The 26353-nt window shown below is 58.1% G+C and overlaps 8 protein-coding genes across 8 annotated transcripts; 2 read left to right on the top strand and 6 right to left on the bottom strand.

Moving 5' to 3' along the window:
- Positions 1-296: 296 nt before the first annotated feature.
- Positions 297-1323, bottom strand: PLICBS_010218 (uncharacterized protein; the record flags this gene model as incomplete). Its single annotated transcript, XM_065601890.1, has 2 exons — positions 297-986; positions 1036-1323. 2 exons carry the CDS (start codon positions 1321-1323, stop codon positions 297-299), a joined length of 978 nt encoding a protein of 325 aa, XP_065457962.1.
- Positions 1324-3252: 1929 nt separating this feature from the next.
- Positions 3253-4875, bottom strand: PLICBS_010219 (uncharacterized protein; the record flags this gene model as incomplete). The annotated part of the gene is made up of 1 exon (XM_065601891.1): positions 3253-4875. One exon carries the CDS (start codon positions 4873-4875, stop codon positions 3253-3255), a length of 1623 nt encoding a protein of 540 aa, XP_065457963.1.
- A 330-nt stretch (positions 4876-5205) lies between these two features.
- PLICBS_010220 (uncharacterized protein) lies at positions 5206-8157 on the bottom strand (the record flags this gene model as incomplete). Its single annotated transcript, XM_065601892.1, has 3 exons — positions 5206-7043; positions 7117-7649; positions 7742-8157. 3 exons carry the CDS (start codon positions 8155-8157, stop codon positions 5206-5208), a joined length of 2787 nt encoding a protein of 928 aa, XP_065457964.1.
- A 2580-nt stretch (positions 8158-10737) lies between these two features.
- On the bottom strand, positions 10738-13170 carry PLICBS_010221 (uncharacterized protein; the record flags this gene model as incomplete). The annotated part of the gene is made up of 2 exons (XM_018326685.2): positions 10738-12744; positions 12982-13170. The coding sequence occupies 2 exons, from the start codon at positions 13168-13170 to the stop codon at positions 10738-10740; spliced, it is 2196 nt and encodes a 731-aa protein (XP_018175005.2).
- Positions 13171-15191: 2021 nt separating this feature from the next.
- On the top strand, positions 15192-16883 carry PLICBS_010222 (uncharacterized protein; the record flags this gene model as incomplete). The annotated part of the gene is made up of 2 exons (XM_065601893.1): positions 15192-15411; positions 15463-16883. The coding sequence occupies 2 exons, from the start codon at positions 15192-15194 to the stop codon at positions 16881-16883; spliced, it is 1641 nt and encodes a 546-aa protein (XP_065457965.1).
- A 434-nt stretch (positions 16884-17317) lies between these two features.
- Positions 17318-18441, top strand: PLICBS_010223 (uncharacterized protein; the record flags this gene model as incomplete). The annotated part of the gene is made up of 2 exons (XM_065601894.1): positions 17318-18124; positions 18190-18441. The coding sequence occupies 2 exons, from the start codon at positions 17318-17320 to the stop codon at positions 18439-18441; spliced, it is 1059 nt and encodes a 352-aa protein (XP_065457966.1).
- Positions 18442-18737: 296 nt separating this feature from the next.
- On the bottom strand, positions 18738-19389 carry PLICBS_010224 (uncharacterized protein; the record flags this gene model as incomplete). Its single annotated transcript, XM_018326682.2, has 2 exons — positions 18738-19244; positions 19324-19389. The coding sequence occupies 2 exons, from the start codon at positions 19387-19389 to the stop codon at positions 18738-18740; spliced, it is 573 nt and encodes a 190-aa protein (XP_018175002.2).
- Positions 19390-20402: 1013 nt separating this feature from the next.
- PLICBS_010225 (uncharacterized protein) lies at positions 20403-22444 on the bottom strand (the record flags this gene model as incomplete). Its single annotated transcript, XM_018326681.2, has 5 exons — positions 20403-20656; positions 20719-20731; positions 20841-21758; positions 21815-22231; positions 22292-22444. The coding sequence occupies 5 exons, from the start codon at positions 22442-22444 to the stop codon at positions 20403-20405; spliced, it is 1755 nt and encodes a 584-aa protein (XP_018175001.2).
- Between the last annotated feature and the right edge of the window lie 3909 nt (positions 22445-26353).

Genomic DNA, 26353 nt, shown 5'->3' on the forward strand with positions numbered 1-26353 from the left:
GGAACCAGCTGTGTCCGAGAGGAATGGTGGCTGTTTGTCGGATGGGAGAGCTGGAGGCATCATTATGACTTTATAACGATTGAAGGGTTCAAACAGTACGGGAAGATTCTGAATCTGTTGAGCGGGTACGAAAGTCGGCATGCAAGAGTCTTGCACCTCTCTCCGGAAGACAAGGAGTAGTCTACGCTATAGTCGTAGCAATTCGCGCTCGCGGTATTTTTGTCTCATGTGCCCCCGACGAACAATGCGGACAGTTGCTCGTCATACCTTCCATGAATCTGGTTGCGTAATATGGCTCAGAAAGTATACGTATATGTTATGTCCCGCTTCATGCCCGTTGCCTGGCCCTTTGCCGATACTTCCCAGGCGTGGTCTAGAGCTGCCACAACATCCTCAGGTAAGGGACCGCTCTCAAGACTGCATACATTCTGGTCGAGCTGACGGACGCTTGAGACACCCAGAATAATCCCGTCGTTGCCGTCGTCTATTCGTAGATCCGAGTGATGAACTAGCCATCGCAGAGCCACATCTATCATGTTCAAATTGTGACGCTCAAGCGCGCGTCGCACGGTTGCGATGGACTCGAATATGTCGTCCCTGAGGTATCGAGACCGGTATGCGCTCCCTATCGCCGGAGAGGTGTTGGAGTACCGGCCGCTGTCCGGGACATGGTCTTTGTTCTTGACTTGGTCCGAGAGTAGGCCGCCGGCAATTGGGTTATAAGCCACAAAATCTAGGCCGTACCGTCTGCAGACGTTGAAAATATCCGGCTCAACGTTCCGCAAGAGGAAGTTGTATCTGCCCTGATACACTGTGGGACAGATCCAACCTCGTTGCTTGCAGATCATGACGACCTCTGCCACCTCGAATGCTGCGAAATTGCTCAGTCCGAACTTTTTGAACTTGCCAGACTTGTGTAGCTCGTCTATGGCCTTGAGTGTCTCGTCGAACGGCACGGTGCGATCTGGTCTGTGCAGGTATAGCACCTATCATGTTTGTCAGCAATAGTTTGGCGGATTTGGCGCATCAACTTACGTCAACTGTATCGGTGCCTAGCTCTTCGAGGCTTTTGTCGACCGAGGCAACTACCTTGACAGCTGCATTATCCCCTTTGGCGGAGGGAGAGTGCACTTTGGTGGCCAAGTGAAGGCCTCGTTTCCTCCAGTCTACGGCACGGGTGAAGGCCTCTTGCGTGCCTCCAACGTACACTCTCGCAGTGTCAACCTCGTGGTAGCCTTTCTTCTGAAACAAATCAAGCACATCCCCGAAAGTGTCGAGATCTGTTATCCGGGCGCCATCCGCTTCCGACGGCCCAAAATTCATTAGTCCAAGTATCAGCCGAAGCTGCGGTGTTCGTTCGGGGGCCGACATGCTAGAGATCATTGACAAATCCATGTGACGATATAACCCAGCGCGTGGCATTGCTCGCTCGCTATATAGTCACGCCGGTCCTGGCAGCCGGACGATATATCCGGATTTTGTGTGGCGAATGACTCCATGGGCTGAACCAACAAATCGCGTTCACTCCCGAGTATGTTGTATGACTTAACTCCGTTGCCGCCCGGTATGTCCAAGCGCTAACAGTCTCAATACGCCTCATCGCCGATCGCGACGGGCTGCACTGGCTTGTCAAGCCAGCAATGGAACGCCCCTGGACCAGTGCGGTCGGAGTTGAACCTTTTACAGACGGAGTTTATGGACGTCTGGCATCATTCGAGTGACTTTGCATTAGCGCTACGCGTCGTTCATTCCCCTTGGTATCGGATTCGTGCTACTCCATTCCCCGCATCGCTCTCGCGCATGGATTACGGCTCCCTTGCTCGGCTGACGTCCGCAGTGTGAGGTACAACTACTGCCGAGGGTGCTCAGCTAGCTGAACTTTGTCCTTCTGTCATTCGCGGTTGGTCTTACTTGGTATCGGGAGCGTTGGTAAGCCGTGGGCACGTAAATCGAGTGACAGCAGCACCCCGGCCAAGAGGTCAATGAAAAGACGGTAGACTCGCTTTTGAGCACGGAACCTGAAGCTACCACATTTGTCCCTTCTCCCCTGGCTGCCATACCTCCGTTGTGCGGTTCGGAAAAAACGTGACCACATCGCCAGGTCCCACGTTCAGTGCCTCCCCTGTTTTCTCGTCGACAACCAATCCTCCCAGCCGTGGAATCGCGGTTATTGGACTGCGATACTGAAGAGCGGACTGCTTGTGGGATATATAGTCCTCCATCTCGTCGTAGTGCGGAAGTAGCACCAATCCACGTAAGAGGTTCAAGCCTTTGGTGCTCTGCAAATCAAAACTGTTTAATGTCAAATCAGGATCCGCCAGCAAACAGTCTGCAAGTGCAATGTCTTTGCCAAAGATGCATGCGGCTTCTCCTGCTGCAAAGACTTTGCCTCCCTTGTCGACAAAGTTCCTCAAGGCCTTCAGCAAGTCGAGTCGATTGATCTGTCGAAGTAAAACGAAAGGATTGCCACCGCTTATGAAGATGACATCTGAATTCAAAAGGCCAAAATTGTTGCTCTCGGAGCCGAGTGTGACTGTCGGAAAGTGGCCATGAGCATGAAGTCTGTTGCGGACTTCCTCAACTTCCCCGGGCCAGAACTTTGTTGCCTTTGCTAGACAGCAAACTGAAACTCGTTGACTGGATTGGAAACACTTGTCCCACAGAACAGGGCTTTCGCAATCAGTGTCAGGTAGGTTGCCACCAAGGTAAAGCATTATAGAAGAGTATCGATTGTCGACTTTCGTGGACAAGAACATCACCCGTCTTTATAAACCCCCAGGAGGTGGCTCAGCTTTCTATGAAGCTATCGGCCACATGTTACGCCGGCTGACGGAATGACTGCCCAGGATTCTGCCTTGCCTGCTACCTGAAGACCAGAGCGACGACAATTGGATCAACCCATGGTTGATGGAACGCAAGACTCACCACCACGCTGAGTGAAAGGATGGGTAGCTGCATCAGTTGTTCAAAACCCGAGTCTCGGAGGCGGTACGCGGTCCGGCGGGGCGATACGCATCGAGCACTACCAGAATTGATGTCACAGGCAGATTCGGCCCGGTTCAAGCTACGATGAAGCCAACAACTACTAGGGATGAGCACTTCCTCGCTAACAACGAGTTTCATGACTCTTACACGGGTTCAATTAAGTAGCCGTGACCGTTTTGCAGGCGCACCTAGTCCATATCATACCTGTAGCGGTGGGGCAACACCATTGCTGGCGTTGTTTGGACTGAGACTTGAGGTGCCTACGCACTATTCCTGCCCACCATGCTTTTCGACGAGGTACGAGGAATACGTTTCCTGCCAAGGCTCGGTCCAACTCTTGGACTCGTCCACAACGGCGAGGCGTGTCTCCTTTGGCAACGCCCGCATGACGGAATCTGTCGTCGCCAGCACGTCCTCCGCGCCGCGTAGACCGCAGTACCGCTTCAACGCCTGCGACATGACAACCGTGGAGATGGACACTGGCGACGCCTCCATCACTTGGAGGAATATGTCGACCGTCGTCGCCCGCTTGCAGACTGAGCTTCTGAATGCCGCAAGTACCAGGTCGCTAAGCTGTTTTTCGAGGGTGGTCGACTCGCTGCCGTCGCAGGACGTAGTAGCCGAGTCCTCGTTGCTGCCTGCCTGTGGCGCTATCCGCGGTAGTATCGCCGCGGCGAGCTCAAAGTCCCACCACCCGGGCGTTGCGTACGGTTCCGAGGGCGGCTTGATGAGACGGTCGAGCGTCTCAAGCTTATCCGCGTTCTCGACCGCAGCGCCGCCAGCTACCAGCAGCCGCACAAACTCGGGTTTTCTGTTGCGCAGAGCGGCGCGCAACGGGGTAGCGAGATGGTGATTCTCGGCTCGCGCGTTGGGATCGAAACCCATCTCTAGGAGTCGGCGGCCAATCTCAACGCATCCGCACCAGGCTGCCAAGTGCAGACATGTCCTGCCATCGTCAAGCGTAGCGCGCACGTCGGCTCCCGCGGAGAGCAGCGCCTCGAACGCAGAAATGTTGCCTTTGTCTGCGCTCCTCTGCAGCGGCGACATCTTGGGGGGTGGGGGGCCCCAAGATCCGAACATCCCACCCGAGTCCTGAGAGGCTGAACCAATGTCGGCGCCGTGTTTGACAAGTATCTCAATTGTCTTTCCAGCCTGGGTGCATTTCGCGTTAGACGCATGATGGACGAGTGTCCAATTCTCGGAGGGAAACCCGTCACTGCTCACGCAGCAGTTGGCATCGAAACTCTGCTCCAAGATAAAGTCGAGAACATCATGGCCATCGTTTATGGCGGCGTGCATGGCCGCGTTGCCAAGCAAAGCCTCTTCGGTGACGGGAAAGAGAATCCTGGCCGTGGCCAAGCAGTTCTCTCTTGCTGCCCTCGCCAGCGCAGAGTTGAAATGATGGCCAGCTCTTCTGTCATACACCGAATGATTGGCGTCAAACCCAAAGTCAAGTAGCAGTTGAACCACCTCGCAATGGTCTTTTCCAGCAGCCAGCTGCAATATCTCCGCCGTGTTTGGTCCGGCGCTCTGTGACGACTGGAGTGGATAGCGATCATGGACGGGTCTGTTTGCCAGCTCTCTCGCCTCCTCTGCTTGCGCCAGTCGTTCATGCTCGAGCACGCGCCGGGCCAGCGCACTCACAACTCCCAAGTTGTTAGCCTCTACGGCAATCCGAAGCGCGCTCATCTGGTCGGCTGGCGACGGGTGAGAGGTCTGCAGGAGAAACCGCACGACGTTCGCCTCGCCCTGCCCCGCGGCGGCCTGCAGCATTGTCCTCTCAAAGTCGTCATCCCATTCGGCTTCAGACTGATCAGACACTTCAGGGGTCTCTTTCTGTCGCGCCGTGTCTCGGAGGGTCGTGGCGAGGTCACATATAATTTTGGACATTGCAGCGCGGCTGATGGCGGAAACAAACGAACTGTTCTCGCTCCACATGCTCTTGGTCGACAACAAAGACTCTCGACTCGACCCAGATGAAAGGATGCTTTCCCATTGCCGCCGGCTCGTGTCCTCTGGGGACGGTCCGGTTTCGCGTGTCACTTCCATCGGGCCAGCGAAATGGATCTGATGCGTTGTGCGCTGGCCGCACGCATCGCACCGGTTGGGCTCGTCGTGATCTGCGCTGGGCTGAACACAGTTGCTACAGAAGACGTGATTGCAGGGGCGGAGTCTGTTCCAAGTCAGTCTCGGTCCGGCCGTCACACCGAATCTGCTGCCTCACATGGTGTTGGCGAGCATGGTCTCGCACATGGCGCACTGAACTGGCTTCACGCCGTGCAGCACGTTGCTTCTGATGACGCCCTTGCGGGCATCCATCTCTGACACGGAGTCAAGTCTGCGGATGGCTTCCGAACCCAAGACGCTCGACCTCGGTAGAACATGGTGAAAGGGGATCCCGCGGGCGACGTAGTCGCGAAACGAGATGGGCACGCCTGGGACCGCGAACCCGGTGAAGGACTTGAACGCAACAGCATTCAGCAACAACACGTTCAGCAACCGTGACCTCTTCCAGTTCCATCTCGAAAATTCCTCGTCCACGATGTAATCTTGATAGATCCAGCCGCCGAAGCCCAAGCCCAACTCCCAGCCTTTGGCCTTTGTTGGCAGCGGGGACACCGGCGGCGGCTTCACCCCGGGCCAGTCATCGCTTCTCTCCGGCGGCGGCGCGTTTGTGTAGATGGGCACGTCACCCAGCTCTGAGACGGTGATGATGTCGCCGTCCTTGGCGAACTCATGTAGCATGACCGGACGCTGGACGCCAAGGACCCGAGCAGGATGTATCAGCTGCAGCCTCCTGGCATACCGCAGAGGGGCAATTTCTCTCATGATGATTTCGCGCAGCCTCTCGTCCGTCATGAATGGCGAGATGGACCAGGTATACGGCCCCTGCGGTTGAATGTGGGACTGGCTAAGGTCGCCGAGCTTGATAGTAATCGTCATGTCAAAGACGGGCTCCAGGACCAGAGGCTGTACGGGCTCAAAGCGTCCGAGGAAAGGCTGAAGCACTTCGTGGGCTTGAAGAGGACGAATGCCACAGAGGCTCTTCCGCGAAGTGTTTTGGCCAATGGACTTGCCGCATGCGCTCCACGATTCACTGTCAAGCCGGTCTAGGGAATTCTCATGTCTCTGCCGCCACAGTTCTGTCAGATCCTTGCCAGACATGCGCAATCGCATCCCGGCAGCGAGCCCCATTGACGACGATGACTCGTCCAGGCGACTCAGTTCGACAAGGCGCCGCCCACTACCCTTGTCCAGCCAGAACTTGCAGGGCCCGATAAACGGGGGCGCAAGAATGAGCTGGAGCCCGTTGTACTTCTCCACGCCGGTGATTTGACCTTCGACTGAGTAGCCCTCCCCGACGGGCATGCTCACGAATTGCCTAACCATGCCTTGTCCGTCTTTGGAGACGACGTTGAATCCATCCAGTCTTTGTTGAGCGGGCACCGTGATGTGGTCCTGTCTGTCAGAAGCGACGCCTTCTGTCGCGGGCAGCCCAGAGATGGCGTTGATGCCGCCAGTGAGGACTTTGATCGCCAATTTTTGACCGCCAGATGAGCTTCCGCTGTAAATATAATGCCTTGTATCATCGGATTGACACCGGAAGCTCAGCACCAGCGCCTCTCTAGGGTACATCGGCACTACCATTCCCATTTTCCGTATCATGGATTCGGGAAGCTTTCCTTCAAGATGTTTCGTGTTCACAAGGGGGAAGTCGCTGATCCTGGCGGGGGGATGGTACGTGGTGCCGTCCTCTGGGACCCTCAGCGTACGGCTAAAAGTTACGGTTGTCGTCATCCCGTAGTTGTTGTCTCGAACCGAAAGTGAACCTCCACCACCTGCTTTCAGCGAGATGTCGAGCGAATTCCTGTCTTTTCGATAGTGTCGGATGACATTGTCGTAGAACTCGTCGAATCTCTCATGCAGGTTTATGGCAAGCCAGTCGAGGGAATAGGACGACGGCCCGTCAGTGATGTGAACGGCGACAGGTTCGCCGAGAGGAGCCAGAGGAGCTAGCAGCTGCCCCTCTTTTCGGAACCCTCGAACGTTTTGGAGTCCTGATTCGATGGGTTTAGCAAACACGAAAGCTGAGAGGAGGCGAGGGGGTTGGATCTCGCGTGGGGAGCTGACCTCGTTGGTGGAGGGCGTCTAGTGCCTCGTGGATGAAATCCGTCATCTTCAACTCTATCGTCTCGTCGACTTCAGCCGTTGAGCTGCTGTTCCCTATGCCATTGCCTCCCACAAAAGTCTTCACACGTACCCGAACGGAGCTCTCGCTAGAAAGAGGTTTCTCGACGCCGCGGTCCGGCAAAGCAGCGGCATCCGTGGCCGGCGCCTCAGAGCTGGGTGAAAAAGAATCGAGCCAGTCCTCAAAGGAACCAAACGACTTGACCTTGTCCACGTCGTCGGTCTCGGCGTCATGCCCCTGGGATGGTAGACCGTGCACAGCTTCGGGGTCCGCATCCACCGGTGCGTCGTAGTCGTACAAGGCGAGCGTCCTCCTCCTTGGCGTGTCGTTTCGTCGCTTCTCAATAATCGTCTCACTGACTCCGAGGTACTGCTCAACCGGACCCGGGAGACTGAGCGCCCTCAGCTGCTGGCAAGTCTTGGTCAGGTCGTCGAGCGTCTCCGTTGTTCGAGAGTACCCGGCAGCCTGCTGCTTCCTGGCGCCGTCGTCAGCAAAATGTTGGGAGGGAAGCCTGGTTGGCAGCATGGAGGGGACAGCGCCAAAGGCCACGACGCAGACGGGACTTACAATACGCGCAGCTGTAGCGCGACAGTGAGGCTCTGCTTATACGCGTACAGGCGGCCCGTGGCCACCTCAATGTCAGACATGAGCTCCGTGAAGCGCGACCTGGACAGAAGCCTGGTAAGGCGGCCCTTTGTGAACATTTCCCGCAGCGAGTTGAGCTGCTGCTCCAGGCTCTGGACCGTCTCGTCGCAGCTGACCGAGACGGATCTGAGGGCGTCGCGATCGACATCGCCCTCGTCTCGAAGGTGACACCGGAGCTCAACCAAGACCGCGTGGAACGTGTCCAGCTCGTCGGTGAGTCTGGCGAGAAGCTGCGGCCCCTTCTGGACGGACAGGTACAGCTCACGCGACACTTCTGCGACTTTGCCGACGAGGGCGATGAGCCCGGCGACGGAGGCGGCGATGCTGAGCGGATCCATGCCGTTTGGGCTGGCGGGCGGCCTGGCCGCCTTGCTGCGGCCGAGATGTGCGCCTCGGAAGCTGCTGTGACGGGTTGTGCGGTTGCTGAGTCTCGCAGGCAGCAAGCCCCTCTTTGAATCGCGATGAAACGCGAGTCGGGAAATTATTAAGCGCGATTGCTGGTCTCTTGGCGGTAAGCAATGTATTGACCCGTGGCTTACATGCATAGCGACGATCAACTACCTAGGGCTAAACTAGCCAGCGTAGGTATGTGCTTGCAAACCACACGCTCCGCAACGATGTTCTTTTACTTAGCAACTACGCCGCACGGCTTGATTTCGGTGTCCAGGTACGCGAATCGCGAACAAACCGGACTGACCAGGTCCGCAGCGGCTGTTTTCAGCAACCTGCCTGGCTCGTGAAGTGGCAAAGCAAGTCTCAGCGCCAGTTTACCCTCGCCGTTTACCAGAGGCCATTTTCGGCCCGGTCGACAGCCGTACCCGTCACGGACCATAACGGCGCGTGTTTGCAGCGAGTACTATGCAATCAGGCCGGATACGACGCCAGTCATGGGTTGAGTCTGCATTGAGCAAGTTAGGATACCCTACCCATCCGCAAGTGGCTTCATGTTGTGAGCAACCTCCTTTGTCACACTGTCCTTTGGCGATTGGGCAAGCACGATAAGCTTATAGCGGCTGAAGCGTAGCTATCGGTCGATTTTCTTCTTTACAATGGTTGTCCGATCTAGAGTAATCACTTGATGGAGGCTAGCATCGCCGTCGTCAGACGTCGACCGGCGCTGGCGCGGACAAGAGCGGCATAGCCGTGCATCCTCGTGAGCGTTGGAGGCCTGACAGCATACACTGCCACGTCTCACACTCGGCAAACACTGTAAGATCTGATATTCACTGCCTGGGCAAACGCGGGGTGTCAAGCTGTACTTACATACTTTACAGTCAGTGCCGATTGGCGCTACACAATAACGCCGCGCGCCGTATCACCACAGCCCTGACAGCGCCTCCTGTTCCATAGCACAGCATGAACATTCCAGGCGTTTCTTATTCTCTGGGCCCCGCCCCGTATCACCCCTGTATCACAGGCCTCCTGGGGGATGCCAATTACTTCAACCTTAGAGCCTGTCGGCGCAAACAACGGCCAGCGCAGTAGCTCGCCAACCCAGCGCGTGAGCAGAAGTTGCTCTTTCACAGATCGCAAACAACTAGTCACGAGGTCAGACAAGACGAAATTTTCAATCACTCTCAGTGTTCGCGCCGCGGAAACGATGAGTATAAATACGGGTGTTCTGTCGCCGGGTTTCTCTCCACTGCTCTCAAACACACACACACACACCTGCACCATCTCTCGTCCTAGACAACTTTGAGAATCGGCTTCTGCATCGCAACCCTGCTCCATGAACAACTTCTTCGCAATGAGCTATTCATCTTACCCGCACTTCAGCACAGGTCCGGGGTACGATGACCTCGCCTACATCGCCAACTTGGAAGGTCTTACCGGCCGATACATGCCCGCACTACCAACGGATCGTCGTCTGAATGTCATACTTGGCGAGGGAACTCTGGCTAGCCGAATCAACAACGTCTCAACATGGAAGTATTTCGAAAAGGGCTGCGTTAAGTGGCCACACGGCTTGAGTGACTATCGCTCCATCTCGAAAAATGTCGGTCGTCTTCGCGATCAGAAGAGCCTTGAGGACCGAAAAAGTATCTCTGTTCGGTCCGCGTCGGAGCCTGCAGAAAGCAAGCTCGCCACCCTGGATCGAGCGAGGCGGGTGCTGGACAGAATCGACCGAACATATGGCTTCGCCGACCAGACGGAGACCTGGGAGCAAGTGATTGAGGGGCTTCTCCAGGACTCCATAGTGGAGGAGCTAACGATCATGGTGATGCAGCAGACGGCAAACTATTTGGGACGATGCAATCGCAAGCTCGATGGTGTGCCTAAGAGCATCATGGAATGCGAGAATCTACTGAATAGAGTCTGACAACGCCGGAGATTGACGCACGGGGTGTAACAAGCCCGCGGGGCATGGGGCTGACATGTCGAGAGCAAAATGGACAAAAGAGCGGACCGGCTTGACGTATTGACACTTTTCAGCCTGATTCAACATCAGCTGTACATAGAAACTCGCCTCGGGGCTTTCAATCAATTCACCACTCCCCTTTGCAGAGCCACGTAAACGACATGGAACCACGCTGTCAGTGCAGCTCAGACTTTCGATTCAACGCTACCTCCTTGTCCCTCCATTCAACTCTCACCCAAACATCTAGATTAAAGACAAAAGAAAGCCAGCCAGTCGCAGGCTTATTGTAGGCGCGGGTATCTCCAAGCACCCCCTTCAACTTCAAAACTAACTCCCCAAATGATGCAGCCCATCCAGACAAGTAGAGGCCGTTTCCGCGGCCTATGCAATTTGAGAAAGGAAAAAAAAACGCCGTAGGAGCCACACGCATATGTATGCTCGATGCTGTGCTGACACAAGGAAATAGGCAGTATTAAAAGTGCGGCCGGGTGGCCCCAACGGTGCTGCCCGTGGGTCAATCCGCCGATGTGGTGGCCGTGGCCCGTGTGACAGAGCTGCCTCACTCCCGCAGGCCTTCGTTCAGCGCGTCGCGATCGATCGTCTCGGCAGTTACTTTCGCCGGGGCACCTTTGCGCTTGTGCGCGGCCCAGTACTGCTGAAACCCTGGAATCGCCCCAGCTTGGTTGATACCCGGTGGACGATTGACGTCTCGATCACGATCCCGTTCGGCAGTCTTGGGCGAGGGACTGGGCGCGCTGGGACTTGAGGCGCCCCATGGTCGCCATCCAGCCCACTTGCCAAACGGGCGGGACCGCGGCGCCGGCGAGGCTCCCGGCGACGTGGCCGCTGCCATAGGGCTGGACACGGACCTCGGCGTTTGGAAGCCAACAAAGTGGTCTCGGAGGGCGGCGTCGCTGCGTTTCCCGCTGGCCCGAGACAGCGTCGGTTGGGCCGTGACGCCCGTGACGACTACGTCGGCTCCGCCAATGGGCCGGAGAGTCATCTGACTGGGTCTCGCCTTGAGCGTGTGAATCTCGAGTCCTCCCGTGAGAGACATGATGGACTCGTGCGACGGAGCTCTGCGGAGCGGTGGTCGGGATATCGGATGCTCCAAGAATGAGTCGAATTCATTCGCCGATTCCTGCACGGCCGGCGCAGTCTCAACAACCAGCGCTGGCCTGTCGTCCAGAGGCGGCAGATCCTCGACATCCTCATCCTCCTCGTGAATCGTGTGGTCTCCGTGCGAGCGATGAGTAGCCGGGTTTCCACATGGTGTGTCCGGCACAGAGTCCAGCAGCGACGTGGCCATGGAATGATAGCTTCGAGAAGACGCCACAGACGTTCGCTTGCTATGCGATGCTCTCCAGGTGGGCGACATGGGGTCGAAGCTCGTCGTTGGTGATTGAACAGCATCAGAGTCGCCAAAGCTCGTGTCGAACACGGCGTGGCGATGGGCCGACGGCGGTGAGCTCGGGGCAGATGACGAGAACTCGGAGGGCGGATTCGAGCAACCGGCCCACGAGTTGCGAGCCTTGGGCATGGTCGGCGTCATGTCGCCTTCGTCCGTGTGCGACAAGAGAGCAGGCGCGGTAGGAGATGGAGCGATGCCGCCCCATTTACCAGGCCGCCTGGGAGAGGAGGGTGCTGAAAAGACTGGCGGTGTTGAGGTGCCGGACAAGAGCCCTTGCCGCCGCTTCTTTGGCTTCTTCGCCTCTGACTTGGGGGTAACGTGGTAGTGATGATGGATGTGCAACTCCTGAGACAGCCGCTTCTTCGCGTCGCTGGGCTCCAACTCGGCCTTGAGCGTCGACATGGAGCCGGATTCCTGGGTCTGCTCGTGCTCGACAGGTTGATGAAACATGAGCTGCTCTCGTAATGACTGGATCTCGTCGTTGGAATTGAGGAGCATTTCCCTAAGCTCCGCGATGCCGACCTGGAGATTCGCGTTATCCTCGAGAAGGTCGCGTACAAAGTGGCCGACAATCTTGTTGTTGCTCTTGGGTTCCTGGAGTTGTTTGCTGGCGGCGGCACCCTTCAGGCGGCCAGCTGCCATGTCGAGCTGCTTGTCAATCTCGCGCTGCCGCTCCATCCGCTCCACCACCTCGGAGTGCCGCTCACGCTCCTGGCGTGCCTCCTTTTCCATGCGCTCCAGCTGGTCCTGCATATCAGTGAGCCCGCGCTGGGCTTCCTTGAAGCGCTGCGCGTGGGAGCGAGCATCTTCCCGGCTCGACCTCAGGTCCTCATGCAGCTTATTCTGCTCGTCTTCCAGAACGGCTATGTGACGCTCGGCATCGGCAGCGCGCGCAGCAGCAGCTTCCAGGCGACGCACGCTCTGTTGCGACGAGAGCAAACTGGCCTCGAGGCTTTTTATCCTGGTGTCGGAGTCGGAGACGGTGTTGTTGAGGGCCTCGAGCTGGTCGAGGAGGTTGCGGTTCTCTTCAATCTTGGTCGCGTTGATGGATTCGAGGTCCAGCTTGGCCAGTTCCAATTCGTGTATGCGGGTGTTCAGCTCGATGCGGTCTCGCTCGGCATCGGCCATGTAGGCCTCGTGCCGGACCAACAAAGCCTGCAGCGAGAACGTCAGCGACTCCATGATGGTGGCCTGGCGCTATGACCCGAGCAAAGACGAAACAAGAGCCAACTAGCGGAGGAACATTCTGTCGTGATGCCAAAAACACGAGCAAAACGGCTGGCACGCAAAGACATGAGACGGTGGGGATCGCGGCAGCGAAGCCGGCGCTGGAATGCAGCGGAACGGAGCGAGGCGAGCACGCGCGCGCTGGCGCGGGCCGGGAGCACGTACCTGGCCGAGCTGTGCGGCGGTGTGCACATCCTTTTCGACAGACTCGAGGATGGAGCAGTTTCGCTTTAGGAGGATGCAGTCGGGGCGGCCGCAGCAGCAGTGCAGGGACGACGAGGAGGCCGGTTCGCGGCGGGCGCGGACAGAGCTTGAGCGCGCGAGGGGGTCGAGCGTCCGCGACGGAAAGGACATGGCGGCTACTGAGGCGCTGCTGCGCGGGCGGCGGGTTTCGAGGGTGACGGCGAAGGCGCAGTCGGCGCGGCAGCGCTCATGGTCCAGAGGATCGTGTGTAGGCGGAGATGGTGGAGTTGAGGAGGGAGCGTCGTGTCGAGAGCGGGTGCGCCCGGAGGACGGCGGCGGCGGTGGCTTCGGCGGAGAGGCCTGGCCTGTGGGAGAGGGCGCGCGACTTGGGGCGGTGGCACTATGGCATGTCGTCGAGGAATGAGGTTCGGCGTCGGCGGGCGCGAGAGGAGAAGGCGACGCGACGCAGAGAAGGGCTGCTGCGGGCTGCAGGGACGGGAGATGGTGGATGGATCTGTTAATTAGCATGTCGAAGTGGGGATGGGCGGCGGGCGTCCGTCTTTAGATGCCAGACCAGGGCTAAAGTGCTGCAGCAGCGGCTGCCAGATGCGGTGAGGGCGGGGGAGCGGGGCGGGGCTGGATGCGGCCGTGGCTGGTGCTGGCGCTGGCGCTGGCGCTGGTGCTGGTGGATGATGGACCGCATCAGCCTCTGGCTGCCCTGGGAGCCCGTGATGCTGTGGTGGTGGGTAGTGGGTGGTGGGTGGTGGGCCTCCCATCCGTGGCGTTCTTTGGCGGGCGGCCCCAGTGCCTGGTTGCGCCTGGAGCCGGCGCTGTGATCGTCCAGGCACCTGGCGGCCCCGGGCCCGTATCTCCACTGTCGAGTGCCCGCTATCAGCACCAACGCCCGCGTCGGCGATCGTGACGGCTGGACTGGCGCGGGCAGGCGTGTTCACTGGCCCTCTCGTATACGAAAAGCAGCAAAAGCAGAAACCACAAGGCCGTCCATGCACACGGCTCGGCGGACCGCCACGTGTATTTATCTCTCTGAACCGCGGCACCGAATAACGGTGAACCTTGCTTGGGCCGTTTTGGGCAGCCTCCCCTCATCGCAAGCCATTGGCCCTCGAGGCCCCAAACCGCCCGGCACCAAGGCGTTGGAGGGTGCGACCAACCTCCCGACTTGCTATTCGCTCGGGTTCACGGCTTGGGGGCGGCGCGGCGCCGGTGGTTCGTGAATCTTGCATGGACGACGCGCGCGCCACTGGGACGATTTGGGAGGCGTGCTTTGACAGGCTGTCGTGCCATGTCTCACAACAAACAGCGCCAGGGCCTACGGTTGAAGCCCAGTTTGCGGGGAGACGGACGCGGTGGTACAGCGTCGTGAACAGTACGACGACGTTGAACAGACAAGAGGCGCATATGGCTCTAAGGGCGTATCATTGTTGGAGATCGTCTGATCAGACCCATCCTCTCCATCTACTCACATCCTGCAAAGTAGTGCTGAGGAGTTCAACGCGATTCGCGGTTGAATGAATGTCGAGTCCCGGGTAGCCGATGGGAAAATAGCTGGGCCAAACGACGGCAACTTCGCGGGTGACGAGCACCTCAGCATCTCCCAGTGCATCACGTCAGCGCATCCCCCGCTGCAGTGTAGCCGATGCCCCTCCAACTCCCCCCAGTCATGTCGTCATTGGCGCGCCCCCAGCGATCGAGCTCCCGCTGCAGCTCCGGCCACTCAGCATCGCCGGATTGTCATCGCCCAGTGCGCCCATCGCAAGCTTCCTTCATCACCAGCGCGTCATGCAGTCCATCCCTTGGATTCTCCCAGATAACAGTACCTTTTCTGCTCCTCCGTGCGCCATTGTGTTGCCTCGTCAGCCCGCCCGTCCCTCGCCGCCGCCATCCCTCCGTCACATGCCCAATCGGCAGCTGTATCGCTTCACCTGCCACGCCGCATCGTCTTCACTAAACGGAACCAGTACCTGCACGGTTTCAAAGCTCATCGTACCTTGACTTGTGCCGTTCATCGCCGCCCAACGGCCCCTCTTCCCGTTCCCTTCCCCTCCCCCTCCGTAACTGCCGCCCGGCGATTACATATGCCCCCTCCTCGGACCTCCCGTCTCCTCCGCACCCTGCGTCTCTCACATCATCTTCATCAACCAACACGCCAATTCTCTCTCAGCACACGAGCCATGGCCAAGGAGTACAAGCTCAAGGACATCTCGTCCATTTCCCTCTCTCCCGGCGCCAAGCGGGAGGTCGAAGTCGAGGGGATTCAAGACGGCAAGGTCCTGCTCGTCAACACCGCCGGCAAGGTCCAGGCCCTCGGCGCCAAGTGCACACATTACGGCGCGCCGCTCGCAAAGGGCGTCTTGACCAAAGAAGGACGCTTGACATGCCCGTGGCACGGAGGTGAGACTGTCGCCCATGACTGCGCATACACGACGCTGACCATGTCGATAGCCTGCTTCAACGCCAAAACCGGCGACATTGAAAACGCGCCCGGCCTCGACTCGCTCCCCGTCTTTGCAGTCGCCGAGCGCGATGGCGCCGTCTACGTCACAGGCGACGAGTCCGCCATCAAGGGCTCCCGCAGGCGCCCCAACTTTACCTGCAGCGCCGCCTCCATAAGCGCTGATCAGGGCAAGGTTGTCGTCGTGGGGGGCGGCTCCGGAGCGCTTGGTGCCGTTGAAGGCCTCCGCGAGGCGGGCTACAAGGGCGCCATAACCGTCATCTCCAACGAAGGCTACCTGCCCATCGACCGCCCCAAGCTCAGCAAGGCTCTCATGACGGACACGGCCAAGCTGGCCTGGCGTGACAAGGCCTGGTTCGAGAGCGGCAGCGTGGACTGGGTCGACGACGAGGCCACCAGCGTCGACTTTTCCGAGCGCAAGGTCTCGACAAAGGCAGGCAGCAACATTTCCTACACCAAGCTCATCCTGGCAACCGGTGGAGCGCCGCGGTCACTACCTCTGCAGGGGTTCAAGGTCTTGGAGAACATCTTTGTCCTCCGCAATGTGCACCACGCCAAGGCCATTGTCGATGCCATCGGCGAGAAGGGCAAGAAGATTGTCGTCATTGGGTCGTCCTTTATCGGGATGGAGGTGGCTGTGGCAACGTGCGCCGACAACACCGTAACGGTCGTTGACATGGCCAAGACGCCGCTGGAGCGCGTTCTCGGCGAGCAAGTCGGCGCGGGCATCCAGAAGCTCGTCGAGGGCAAGGGCGTCAAATTTTACAACGGCGCAAGCATCGACAAGGCCGAGCCGTCGGGGTCTGACCCGTCCAAGGTTGGCGCCGTGTGCCTCAAGGACGGCACCCGGCTCGAGGCCGACCTGGTCATCCTCGGTGTCGGTGTTGCTCCCGCGACCGAGTTCCTCCGGGACAACAAGGTGCTGCGCCTCGAGCAAGACGGCTCTGTGGCGACCGACGAGAACTTCCAGGTCACGGGCCTCAAGGACGTCTACGCCATCGGCGACATCGCAACGTACCCATACCACGGCCCCGGAGGCGACGGCAAGCCGGTACGAATCGAGCACTGGAACGTGGCGCAAAACGCCGGACGGGTGGCTGCGGCGCATATTGCCAATACCTCAGGACGCGACCTGTCGTTCATCCCCATCTTCTGGTCCGCGCTGGGGGCGCAGATGCGGTACTGCGGCAACGTCAACAACGGGTGGGACGACTTGGTGCTGCGCGGCGACCCGGCCGAGGCCAAGTTCGTGGCCTACTACACCAAGGGCGACGACGTGGTGGCCATGGCGAGCATGGGCAAGGACCCGGCCATGGCGCAGAGCGCGGAGCTGATGAAGCTGGGCAAGATGCCGAGCAAGAGCCAGCTGCAGGGCGGGTTGGACGTGTTGGACGTGGGCGTACCGGCGTGATGCGAGAAGAAGAAGTTGGCGAACATGGTCGGTGACGATGGACAGGCTTGCGGGGCAAAGTAGCCGCGGTGGCGTCAGTGGTCGGCACGGGTGACCAAAGGCTGCACTGACTGGGCCAGATGGTTGGGCCTTTGAATGAAAGCTGTATGACTACCCCATGAGCCATCAATGAAGGACGCCGCGTCGCCAGGCACTCCAAAGCCCTCTAGGGCTGCCTTTAGGGGCTTCTGGCTGGGTGCCCAAACGGGTGTTGGTCGAATTAGCTCAGCGCCGCCAGCGGCTTGGGCTCAGGTTAGGCTGTAGGCCAAACTTCGTCCCCTCCCAACACCTTTCATCGTCCTTCCGTCGCTCTAGTTACTCGTCGCTCGCGCCGCGCGTGCTTTCCCCGACACCGTTGCCATGCCGACGCTCCGATTGTCGCATTCACCGCCGCCATGACGTGCTCTCACAACGACGGGCATGACGCAAACCTCTTCAGCGCATCAGAGCAACACGTTGGCATCGACGCTCGGAGCGCCTGCCGCGACTCGGCTCCCAAGCCGCCTATCCTGGGCCGGGGGCTTTCCATACGCGACTCAATGCGTCGCCGTCCCCGAGAGAGAATCGTTGTCGAGCCCCTTCTCTGGACAAAACTGCAACTCGAGGTTTTGCGATGCTCTTTCCACGGTCCTTACCCTGCTCCGCCGGCAGCGATGAAGCTTGAATACCCGGGTGATGATCTTCTACTCAAGCAGTTTGAGAAGTGGTTTCACGATGGGGAATTCTTCCAACGAGAATCCATTGTTGTCCGTTTTCTGTCCGGGGGATTCGTGGCTCAAGGCCCCTTGCGACTGTTGTGCGTTTCTCCATGCCCCGTTGGAGTTCTCTCAGATCTGACCGTCTGCACCAGTGGCGAGCTATACTTCCACCTCGGCGGATATCGTGCCATCATGCTCCCCTGCTCATGCTACTACTTCCTCAAGGAGTGCGCAGCGGGCTACGCTGGGTCTGCCGTTCCTGTCGCTGCTCACATCGACCACGGACACATCGCCTACCTGCGACAAAAGAAGCTGCCCTGCTTTGATGATGTCTATCTCAGGTACAGCCGACCGGTGGACAATATCCTCGCTATCAAAGAGAAGAGGCTTGTCTCCGAGAACCAACTCCATGACCCCTATCTAGTCGCCCTCTTGATTGCTCTAGCACAACAGCAGTGGAAGGGGCTTGGTGTCGAACGTCGGCAGCACGCCGCGGGCGTAACTGTAAGTTTCTCGTCCTAACATTGCTGGCTGCTCCAGACGCCATCCGATACTTAAACGGTCTGCAGCCAAAGGTACTCTATACGTCTGATGATGGCAGAGCTATGCATCTGTACTCAACAAACGTGTCGGCAACCATGATTCGCATGTTTGATGATCCAACGTTCTCGCCACCGATGCCGCAGTCACTTTCCGTGGGTATCATTGCTATTCCCTATGAACCGCTCGAGACGCTGCGGGACCGCATGATGGCGCTGTTGCTGTCAGCCACAAATCTCGACGACGTTGGCACGTCAGAAGAGCTTGTCACGTATCAATAGACCAGTCCCGGTGAAGGAGGATGTCATTGCCATCTGAGCGGCCGGAAAACATCAACATTTATTAAAGCTCGTAATATGGTGACAACGAATGATTCCTGTGCATCGTATACAAGACTGGCCTGATCGAGCCACGCTCCCGTGCGATAAAGATTAAGCTCCCACAATAGGTACCCGCAGATCGAAAGTATTTATAGTGAATAGTACTAGCCGGCGGTAAAGCGCCAAGCCGGCGGACCAATTTCCGTCGTCTTGAGTTATCCCTACGATGAGAGGTGCGTCGTTTTTCCACGTGGCTCCTACTGGGTGCGGCCACCCCTTTCCGCCATGATGGATCCAGTCATGCCGTTCAACGCCGCCGTCATGCCGTTAAGGGCCTGCGTGAGGGCCTGCACGTCAGGCACACCGGCCGACGCTGGCGGCGGTGCAGCGACGGGGACGCTGCCCTGGACGGGGGTGGAGTTGGTATTCACGGGGGCAGCGTTGGCGTTGACAGGTGCCCCGTTGGTGTTGACCGGCACTGCATTCGTATTGACCGGTGCCCCGTTGGTGTTGACGGGCGCGGCGTTGTTGTTGACCGGCACGCCGTTGCCAGTGACCGAACTGCCGGCGCCTCCATTCCGCTGTCCGTTGGAAGCCGAGTTTCCGTTGAGGAAGGAGTTGTCCTTGGTCTGGAGACCGAGGACGTTGACGGGGACGGTGATGGTGTTGCCGTTGGCGTTGATAGGGGGGATGAAGCTGGCTGGGGGAGTGCCCTGAGGAGTGCCCTGAGGAGTGCCCTGAGGAGTGCCCTGGGGAGCGGCCTGCTGAAGGCGTGTTAGCGCCTTGCACTTCAACGCGCGTGATTTCGCCTCATGTTGGTGGACGTGACGGCTGGTTACTTACGTCGGGGCTGGGAAGGGGTGCGGTAAGCGCAGCGGTAAGGAGCGAGGCGAGCACAACGAGCTTCATTGTGGATATTGATATCGAGAATTGGATTAAACGAATGTATGATGCAGCAAAGACACAGTGAATAAGCGAGTGACGGAATGGAAGAGCTTGTAGAATCATCCCTCTTAACAGCAGCATGGCTTCACGGATACTTATATAGCCACGAATGCCCGTGATAGTGGCCCTTACTTGAGAGTATTATCGCGAATGGGATTTGCATGCTGCACATCTCACAGACAGGCTAGCAGGTCAGTCTAGTCTTCAGGTGTGCATGCGCAATGTCTACCTGACGTGCGGTGAGCACACTAAGAGCCTGCACGAGAGGTCTTAGAGTGGTATCATTTGACCTCGCTTCCTCGCAAGGACCTCGACTGCTGCAGTCGCACGGACGCAATGGACAGCGCCCAGCCCTGTAAGTGGACTGATGGCTGGGGGAGGGGGGTGCTCTTAAGTCGCCATCAGATAACGTCAAGCCCACCATACCTTCAGATTGCTGGACCCGAACCCTTCCTTTGACGGGATGCCCTGGCCGGCATCACATCACACCACGATCGTCAACGTTATCGTAATGAAGGAGGATGGGGCGATCCATCGGCAGTGACACAGCAGTGGTGGTGGTCCTGGCTGCGCTGGGTTCCCTGTGTTTCAGGCGGCCTTGGGGATAGGGTCTGTCCAGTCAGAGGCCCCAGCGGCGGCTCCAGATTGCCGAATCAGGCAATCACACAGCTGGAGACCCTGATGGACGGAGGGGGGCCGCGAGTTTGAGTCTGCCCGATCCTCCGTTCCTCCGTCACTCTGTACGGGTCTTTCATTTACATCTTCAAGTGTACTTGGTTGCAAGATGAACCTCTTCACCATGTGGTCTTGGAATGGCTTCAGATCGGGGTCGAACGAGGACATCGCCCAAGCAGATCCACCACGATCATCACCTTTACAAGAATCGAATTGAAGTACCTCGCGTCAAACCACAGATTTAACCACCATTTTGCGCTTATCGCCGCCACTTGCTCCGCCACATCCACATAAACAACCCCCTAGCACCTCTGGCAGGCTGTGCCGGGGCAGTACCCGTGGCTGCACGAGAAGCTGCACAGGCCCTTGTACCCGTCGCCCTCGCCCGGCAGCGGGCACCCGTTGGTCCCGGACTCGGGCGGCGGCGGCACCGCGGCGCCGTACTTGGTGCACTTGCAGGGCCCCGGCGGGCAGTAGCCGTAGTGGCACGAGAAGCTGCACAGGCCCGAGTAGTTGCCGCTCTCGCCGTCGGCGTTGGTGCCTTCAACGCAGACGTCTGCTTGGAATGTTAGCGCACGTGTTTATGAATCAAAAAAGGGAAAGGCATATAGGGGATACGTGCTTCCGCCGCCTGGAGGGCTCGTGACGGGGGGTTGTGTCGTGGTTGTCTTGGTGGAGGTCGGAGGCTGTCCGGGCGTGGTGGTGGTCGTCGTGGTGGTCTGGCCGGGAGGCGTGCTTACGGGCGGATTGGTGCCGAGCGAAGGCTTTGCCTCGCATGTCGAGACGTGCAGGCCGACGGTCAGGGAGGCGAGGCCGTGAGGCTGCAGCGGGTCCGAGAAGCCGGCCGGGAGCGAGCCCACGTAGGCGTTGAAGTTGTACAGGCCGCATGGGCAGACGTTGGAGATGTCCATAAGCGACGTGCCCTCGAGCACCGTGGCCGACCCGCGGCTGAGCTTGAACTTTTGCTGGCCGACACCAGCGGGCACAGTAAAGATGTTGGCGCCGGCTGGCACGTTTTGCGTCTTGGACTGTCCCCCCGATGTCACGGTCACAGTCCCCGCCTCCTTGAGCAGAGTCGCGACGTAGACGACATCCTCCATCGTCTCCCACCCATTAGGCCGGCCCATAAAGTAATTCCCGCTGTCATTGTTGGCGGGCCTTCCAGACGTCGTGTCCGTGGCGTCACAGTCCAGCGACCTGAGCGTGCGGCGGTACCAGTACACGACCTTTTCATCAGTAATGTAGTTGTTGACAGACGACGCCTTGGCCTTGTACGCGGCGATGAACGGCGCCGACAGGTCCAGCCAGCCGTCGTGCGGCATGTCATTCACCCACTTGGAGTTGCCGTCGTCGTAGTGCGGCGAGTTGAGCGGGCCGACGTAGTGCGACTCGCCGTAGTCGTTCCACGTCACGATCTCGAGCATGGGGAAGCCCTTGCTGAGCACCTGCTGCCAGCGGTCGAAGATGAGCGCGCCGCCCGGGAACACCCAGTTCTTGCTGTACGACACCTCGGGGCCGAAGTGCGTGAAGAACCAGGGCGAGACGGGCGCCATGTACGCCTTGCTGCCGAGCCAGCTGGTGTAGGCGTTGTCGCCGTCCTCGACGGTGACGGTGTGGCCGGGGGTGGGTGCCTTGTTGTTGCCGTTGTTGTCCCAGCCCTACAATCGTCAGATTGATCCAGAAAAGCACACCGTTATGAAAATCGGTGTCTTACCAGCCAGTTGAGGGCGCCGTCAATCTTGTCCGGAGCCGACTGCCCCGGGTGAAAGTTGGGCACAAAGTAGACATTCTCGCCGGCCGCGCTCCGCATGGCATCGACGTCCAGTCCGTCGCCCGCAAACGACGACGCAAACACACGCCCGTCGACGCGCAGCTGCGCCGGCTTGCTCGCGTACTGCTTGATCTTGGCACCGACGCCGCCCGCGTTGCCGGGGCTCCACCAGTTGAAGTCGAACGAGATGAAGACCTTCATGCCGTTCTTGGCGGCCGAGTCGTATGCGTATCCCAGCTGCTGGTCCGTGTAGCCGTCGACGCCGATGTTGAGCGCAAAGGCGTCGATGCCGGCGGCCTTGGCACGCTTCATGTCGTCGTCGTAGTCGTTTGGGCTTGTGCGGTCGCCCACGATGCCAATCTACATACATAGTGTAAGTACAGTCTGAAGAGTGCAACCAAAAGGATCTTGGGGTTGTACCATGAAGTGGCAGAACACGAGGCGGTCGGCGGCGGCCGCGCGTGTGGCCAGAGACGTGTCGTGCACAGGGGAGCCGCTTGCCACGGCGGACAGGGCGGCAGCGCATAGCCATCCCACCCCGACGTGGCGGAGAGCCGTAGAAAGAGAAAACATGTCGACAACCAGAGCTGGCTTCTTCAAGAACTAGATTGAACTCCGAATCAGGAGAGACCTGCTCGAACACCTCAACCCCATGGGGTCGTCCCTCGCTTCTTTATACTGCCATCCCGTGCGCCTCCGCCGCACTCTGCCGCCCTCTGCCGCCCTCTGCCGCCCACGTGGGGAAGGGCAAAGTCGCATCTCCCGCGCGAAGGATCGCGCGTAGCATAGTCTCGCCCGGGTGTTTTATTCGGGAACCTCTGCAGGAACCGCCGCCGCATCGGGCCGAAGCCAAACAACGCGGGGCTGCGGCGAGGGTGACATCGATCACCAGCACTAGGCCGCGAACGCACATTGTCGGCCGGTCGGGGTCGCCACGCGCCGGCGTTTCGCGAAAACCGATTCGCACCAGTGGGAGAGGGGAGAGACGCGCCGTCGAAGGAGCATAGGCGCGGGTTAATTTCTCGGGACGCCACCTGTGCTACCTGGCGAGCAAGTCCTTTACCTGGCTATGTTGAAGACAGAGGGAAGCTCACGCCTGAGGAGTTGAGTCCGATAGTCCGGGATCACGGAGTTGTGAAAAGCCGCTGGACACGAGTTGCCGCAATACCCCAGTCCCCCGCAAACACTCCGCAGGGCACCGACTGCCGAGTCGTGTTTCAACTAGCAAGCATCTGTGCCGGCTCGACCGCGGCCTATGTTTGACGTGGCGCAACCCAGAGCTGAATGACAGTGGTTTCACGAACAGCGCTGATCCTATCATTACCAGTCGTTCTACGCGAAAATATCTTCCGAGCGCAAATGGCCGCCCGCTTGTCGTGAGAGCCGGATTCTGTCCGGGGCCAGAGGCGTGTGTTGTGGCGAGTCTCGGCGGAACATCGAAACCTCGGGCTTTCTAGGCAATGATTGACTCATTCCTTAACCATCACTTGAGGTGACGAGGGCGGTTTACGGACAATTCATGTAGTTGCCGGCATACTGGACCCGAACCGGTCTGTAGTCCTCCAAACGTAGCTTCGGACATGGCTGACCTTGCATTAGCGATCACACTGAACGTATGCTCTTGGTTACCAGACCGACGCCACAATGTTGTATTCCGTGGAGGGGCTTGGCACGCCGTGCTGTTCATGAAGCTCATGATGATTGCAAAAGTCACCGCACGATCCCCCTTTGCAGCAAAGGCCCTTGCGCGTCAGGCGTAGAGGTTTTGAGAATACAAGTCATTCTATGACAGCGATCTGGCACCTAACCGCAACGCAGCGCACAGGTGCATGGCCTTTTGACCCGTTGATATGCCGCAAGACAAGCTAAACTCCTTGACAAGCGCAGGTTCGCTAACAAAGTGTTCGCTGCCACCCCGCCCGCGTCCGAGGTTGTACCTCACTCATCTGGGTACGCTGTTTCTGGGGTTAAAGAGAGCAATCGACATAGAAGTAGCCCGGATTCTCGACCACGCAGTCAGCGGTGCTCGGGCTCCGGATTGCACGAAGTATGCAGGTTCCGCTAGGACAATATCCGCGCTGCCCCGTGTTGTTAGCGCATGAAGGCGCAACGTGAATCACGGGAAAATACCGGTCGTGCTTCAAGCAGGTTCATGGGAAGAGAGCAGGCGAACTTCTTGCCATAGGTCCGATAGGAAATACGCCCATCGACCACGTCCCAAGTCTTCCATTGGACTATGCAACCCCCCCTACGGTCCATGTCAGCGCAGACCTTCTACGCTGTTAGCATTGCGAAACGTCTGGCCCGAGAAAAACGAAGCACTTACCCCGGGCCGCAACGAGTTGTCCAGGTTGCACATTCTAGTCGCATGCTGCTGCTCCTCTGTCGTCGGCCCATCATTTTGCTGCACGTGTTGCGCCGCGCCGAGCGAGAACAAGACACACAGAAGCAGTTTGTACATTGTATTTCGCGTTGGAGACTCGAGAGTTGCGATTATGACTGCGTCATTACTGCGTGTGAGGAATTGAATCGAGAATCTGTAGCGGTTATATCGGTCTGCGGGAGTCGACGCACTGACTGTCTGCCCGGAATACCTTCCGTGGGGCAAGACCGGTTCCCTGTCTCGAGACCAACCTGCAAGCCGTGCGTCCGCCCAGTCACAGAAAGTCACAGCTGAAACCTGGGCCGAAACTAACCACTACGCAAGCGACGTGAAACTGAATACTTTGAAGTGTATAAATGGCAATGGTCCCAGTGAGCGAAGGAAGCTTGAACCAGTTCGTCATCTGACTTGCTTGGGATTACAGCTCTCGTCAAGTGACGACGCGTCTGCGCGGACACTGATACGCCATGACGTGTTGCAAGGAGTTGGGAGGCCGTGCCGTCCCCGGAGCCAGCACATCGCGGGTGCGCAGCTGAAATATCCCCAATGGACTGATTATAAAGAGGTACCTCGGACTCGAACCAATCGAAGCCATGCGAGGAGTGCAAATCACAAACCGCAATCATTATCTGGCACTTCATGAGTGTCAGTTCGCAGTAACCCTGTAGCATACTCTCGTGATCTCGCGATATTGAACCAGTGTCTAAGAACGTCACAACTTGATCCCATGTCTTCCTCCTTGCACTTGACTCGCGACAAACATTCCACTGAGCCGGCTGAGTTGTTCACCGGCCTTCAAGAACAAAAGACGTTATACAGGCTATTCAACGCGAAGCTATTGCTGTGGGGAGGCCCAATTGAACGAACCATGCAAGTTCCGCTGCGCAACTAAGCTCAGGTGTTAGCATACATCAATGGACTCAGCCGAATCGCAAAAGATGAGAACTCACGTTCATTTTCAAACCTTCCGTGCATTCAAATCTCTTCTCATAGGTTCGGTAGAGTATCGACCCATCTTTCACTTGCCAATCCTTCCACTCGACCAAACAACCACAACCCTCAAGTTTCTTGGAGTCGTAAGCTTGATAGAATATAGAATGTACACAGTTGGCGAGAAGACTTACCCCGAGCCTGAGAGAATTCTCCAGGTTACAATTCAAATTTGCAGCGGCAAGCTCATCAAGAGTAGCAGCTCGTCGCAGCACTGCTGAGGAACCAACCGAGAACAGGCCGAAGAGACAGAGTTTATGCATCGTGTTCAGACCGACAGTCGTAGATCTCCTGTCTCGGCCTAGATTGTACCGATGCCTGTAACGAGCAGTCATGAGTGAGGAAAATTGTCATGGATGAGAAGTCGGCGGCAAGATATATATACTGAGCCTGACGCGAATGGTGGCGAGTTACGTACACGAAATTTCCCCACGAGGCAACACGTGCATTGTCAAGAAGGTCTCAAGATCAACGTGCAAGCCGTGCGTTTCCGCTTCACCGTGGAGAATTCGAATGCAAAACATGAAGTGGATCTTGCAATTACGCTATGGAGATGAAAATTGACAACTTGTAATGGCTTCTGAGAGGAAGATTTTCCGGCCGTGTTACTGTTGCTGCCACTGCCGTCGAGCGGCGCTTTTCGTTCTGTGCATTGAACCCGGGCGATTACGTTACTGATGCGGCGCATCTCACTTGCCGACCAGGTGCGCTGCCGCTTCAGTTGGTCACTGAGAAGCCACAATCTTCAACCAGGTCGAGGCGCATCGGCAACAACACGCGGGCGCTACAAAGTAGTCAGATGACAGAACTTGCCCTGGGCCTCTGGCAATAAGGGAAGAGCCGACGTGAACAAGTAAAGTCTTACCCATTGTGCCACGAGTTTCTGGCCATCATTGGTCGTCAAATGGGGCCCATGAGGGCCAAGCGAATCTTACACTGCGCGCCGGCCTGGCCGACCTGTACCGCCCCCAGTACACTGCACGCCAGCGGTCCCGGCTGCCATCCCTGCAACAGAAGTTCAGGGACCCTGGTCGTCGTGCATCACTATCACAAAAGGAGGCAAGGTCCAGCCTGGCCAGCACATCGTATGAGGGGTCGAGCAACCGCGG

The sequence above is a fragment of the Purpureocillium lilacinum genome (genome assembly GCF_023168085.1).
Source record: "Purpureocillium lilacinum CBS 284.36 DNA, scaffold_8, whole genome shotgun sequence".
In the NCBI taxonomy this organism is placed as follows: domain Eukaryota; kingdom Fungi; phylum Ascomycota; class Sordariomycetes; order Hypocreales; family Ophiocordycipitaceae; genus Purpureocillium; species Purpureocillium lilacinum.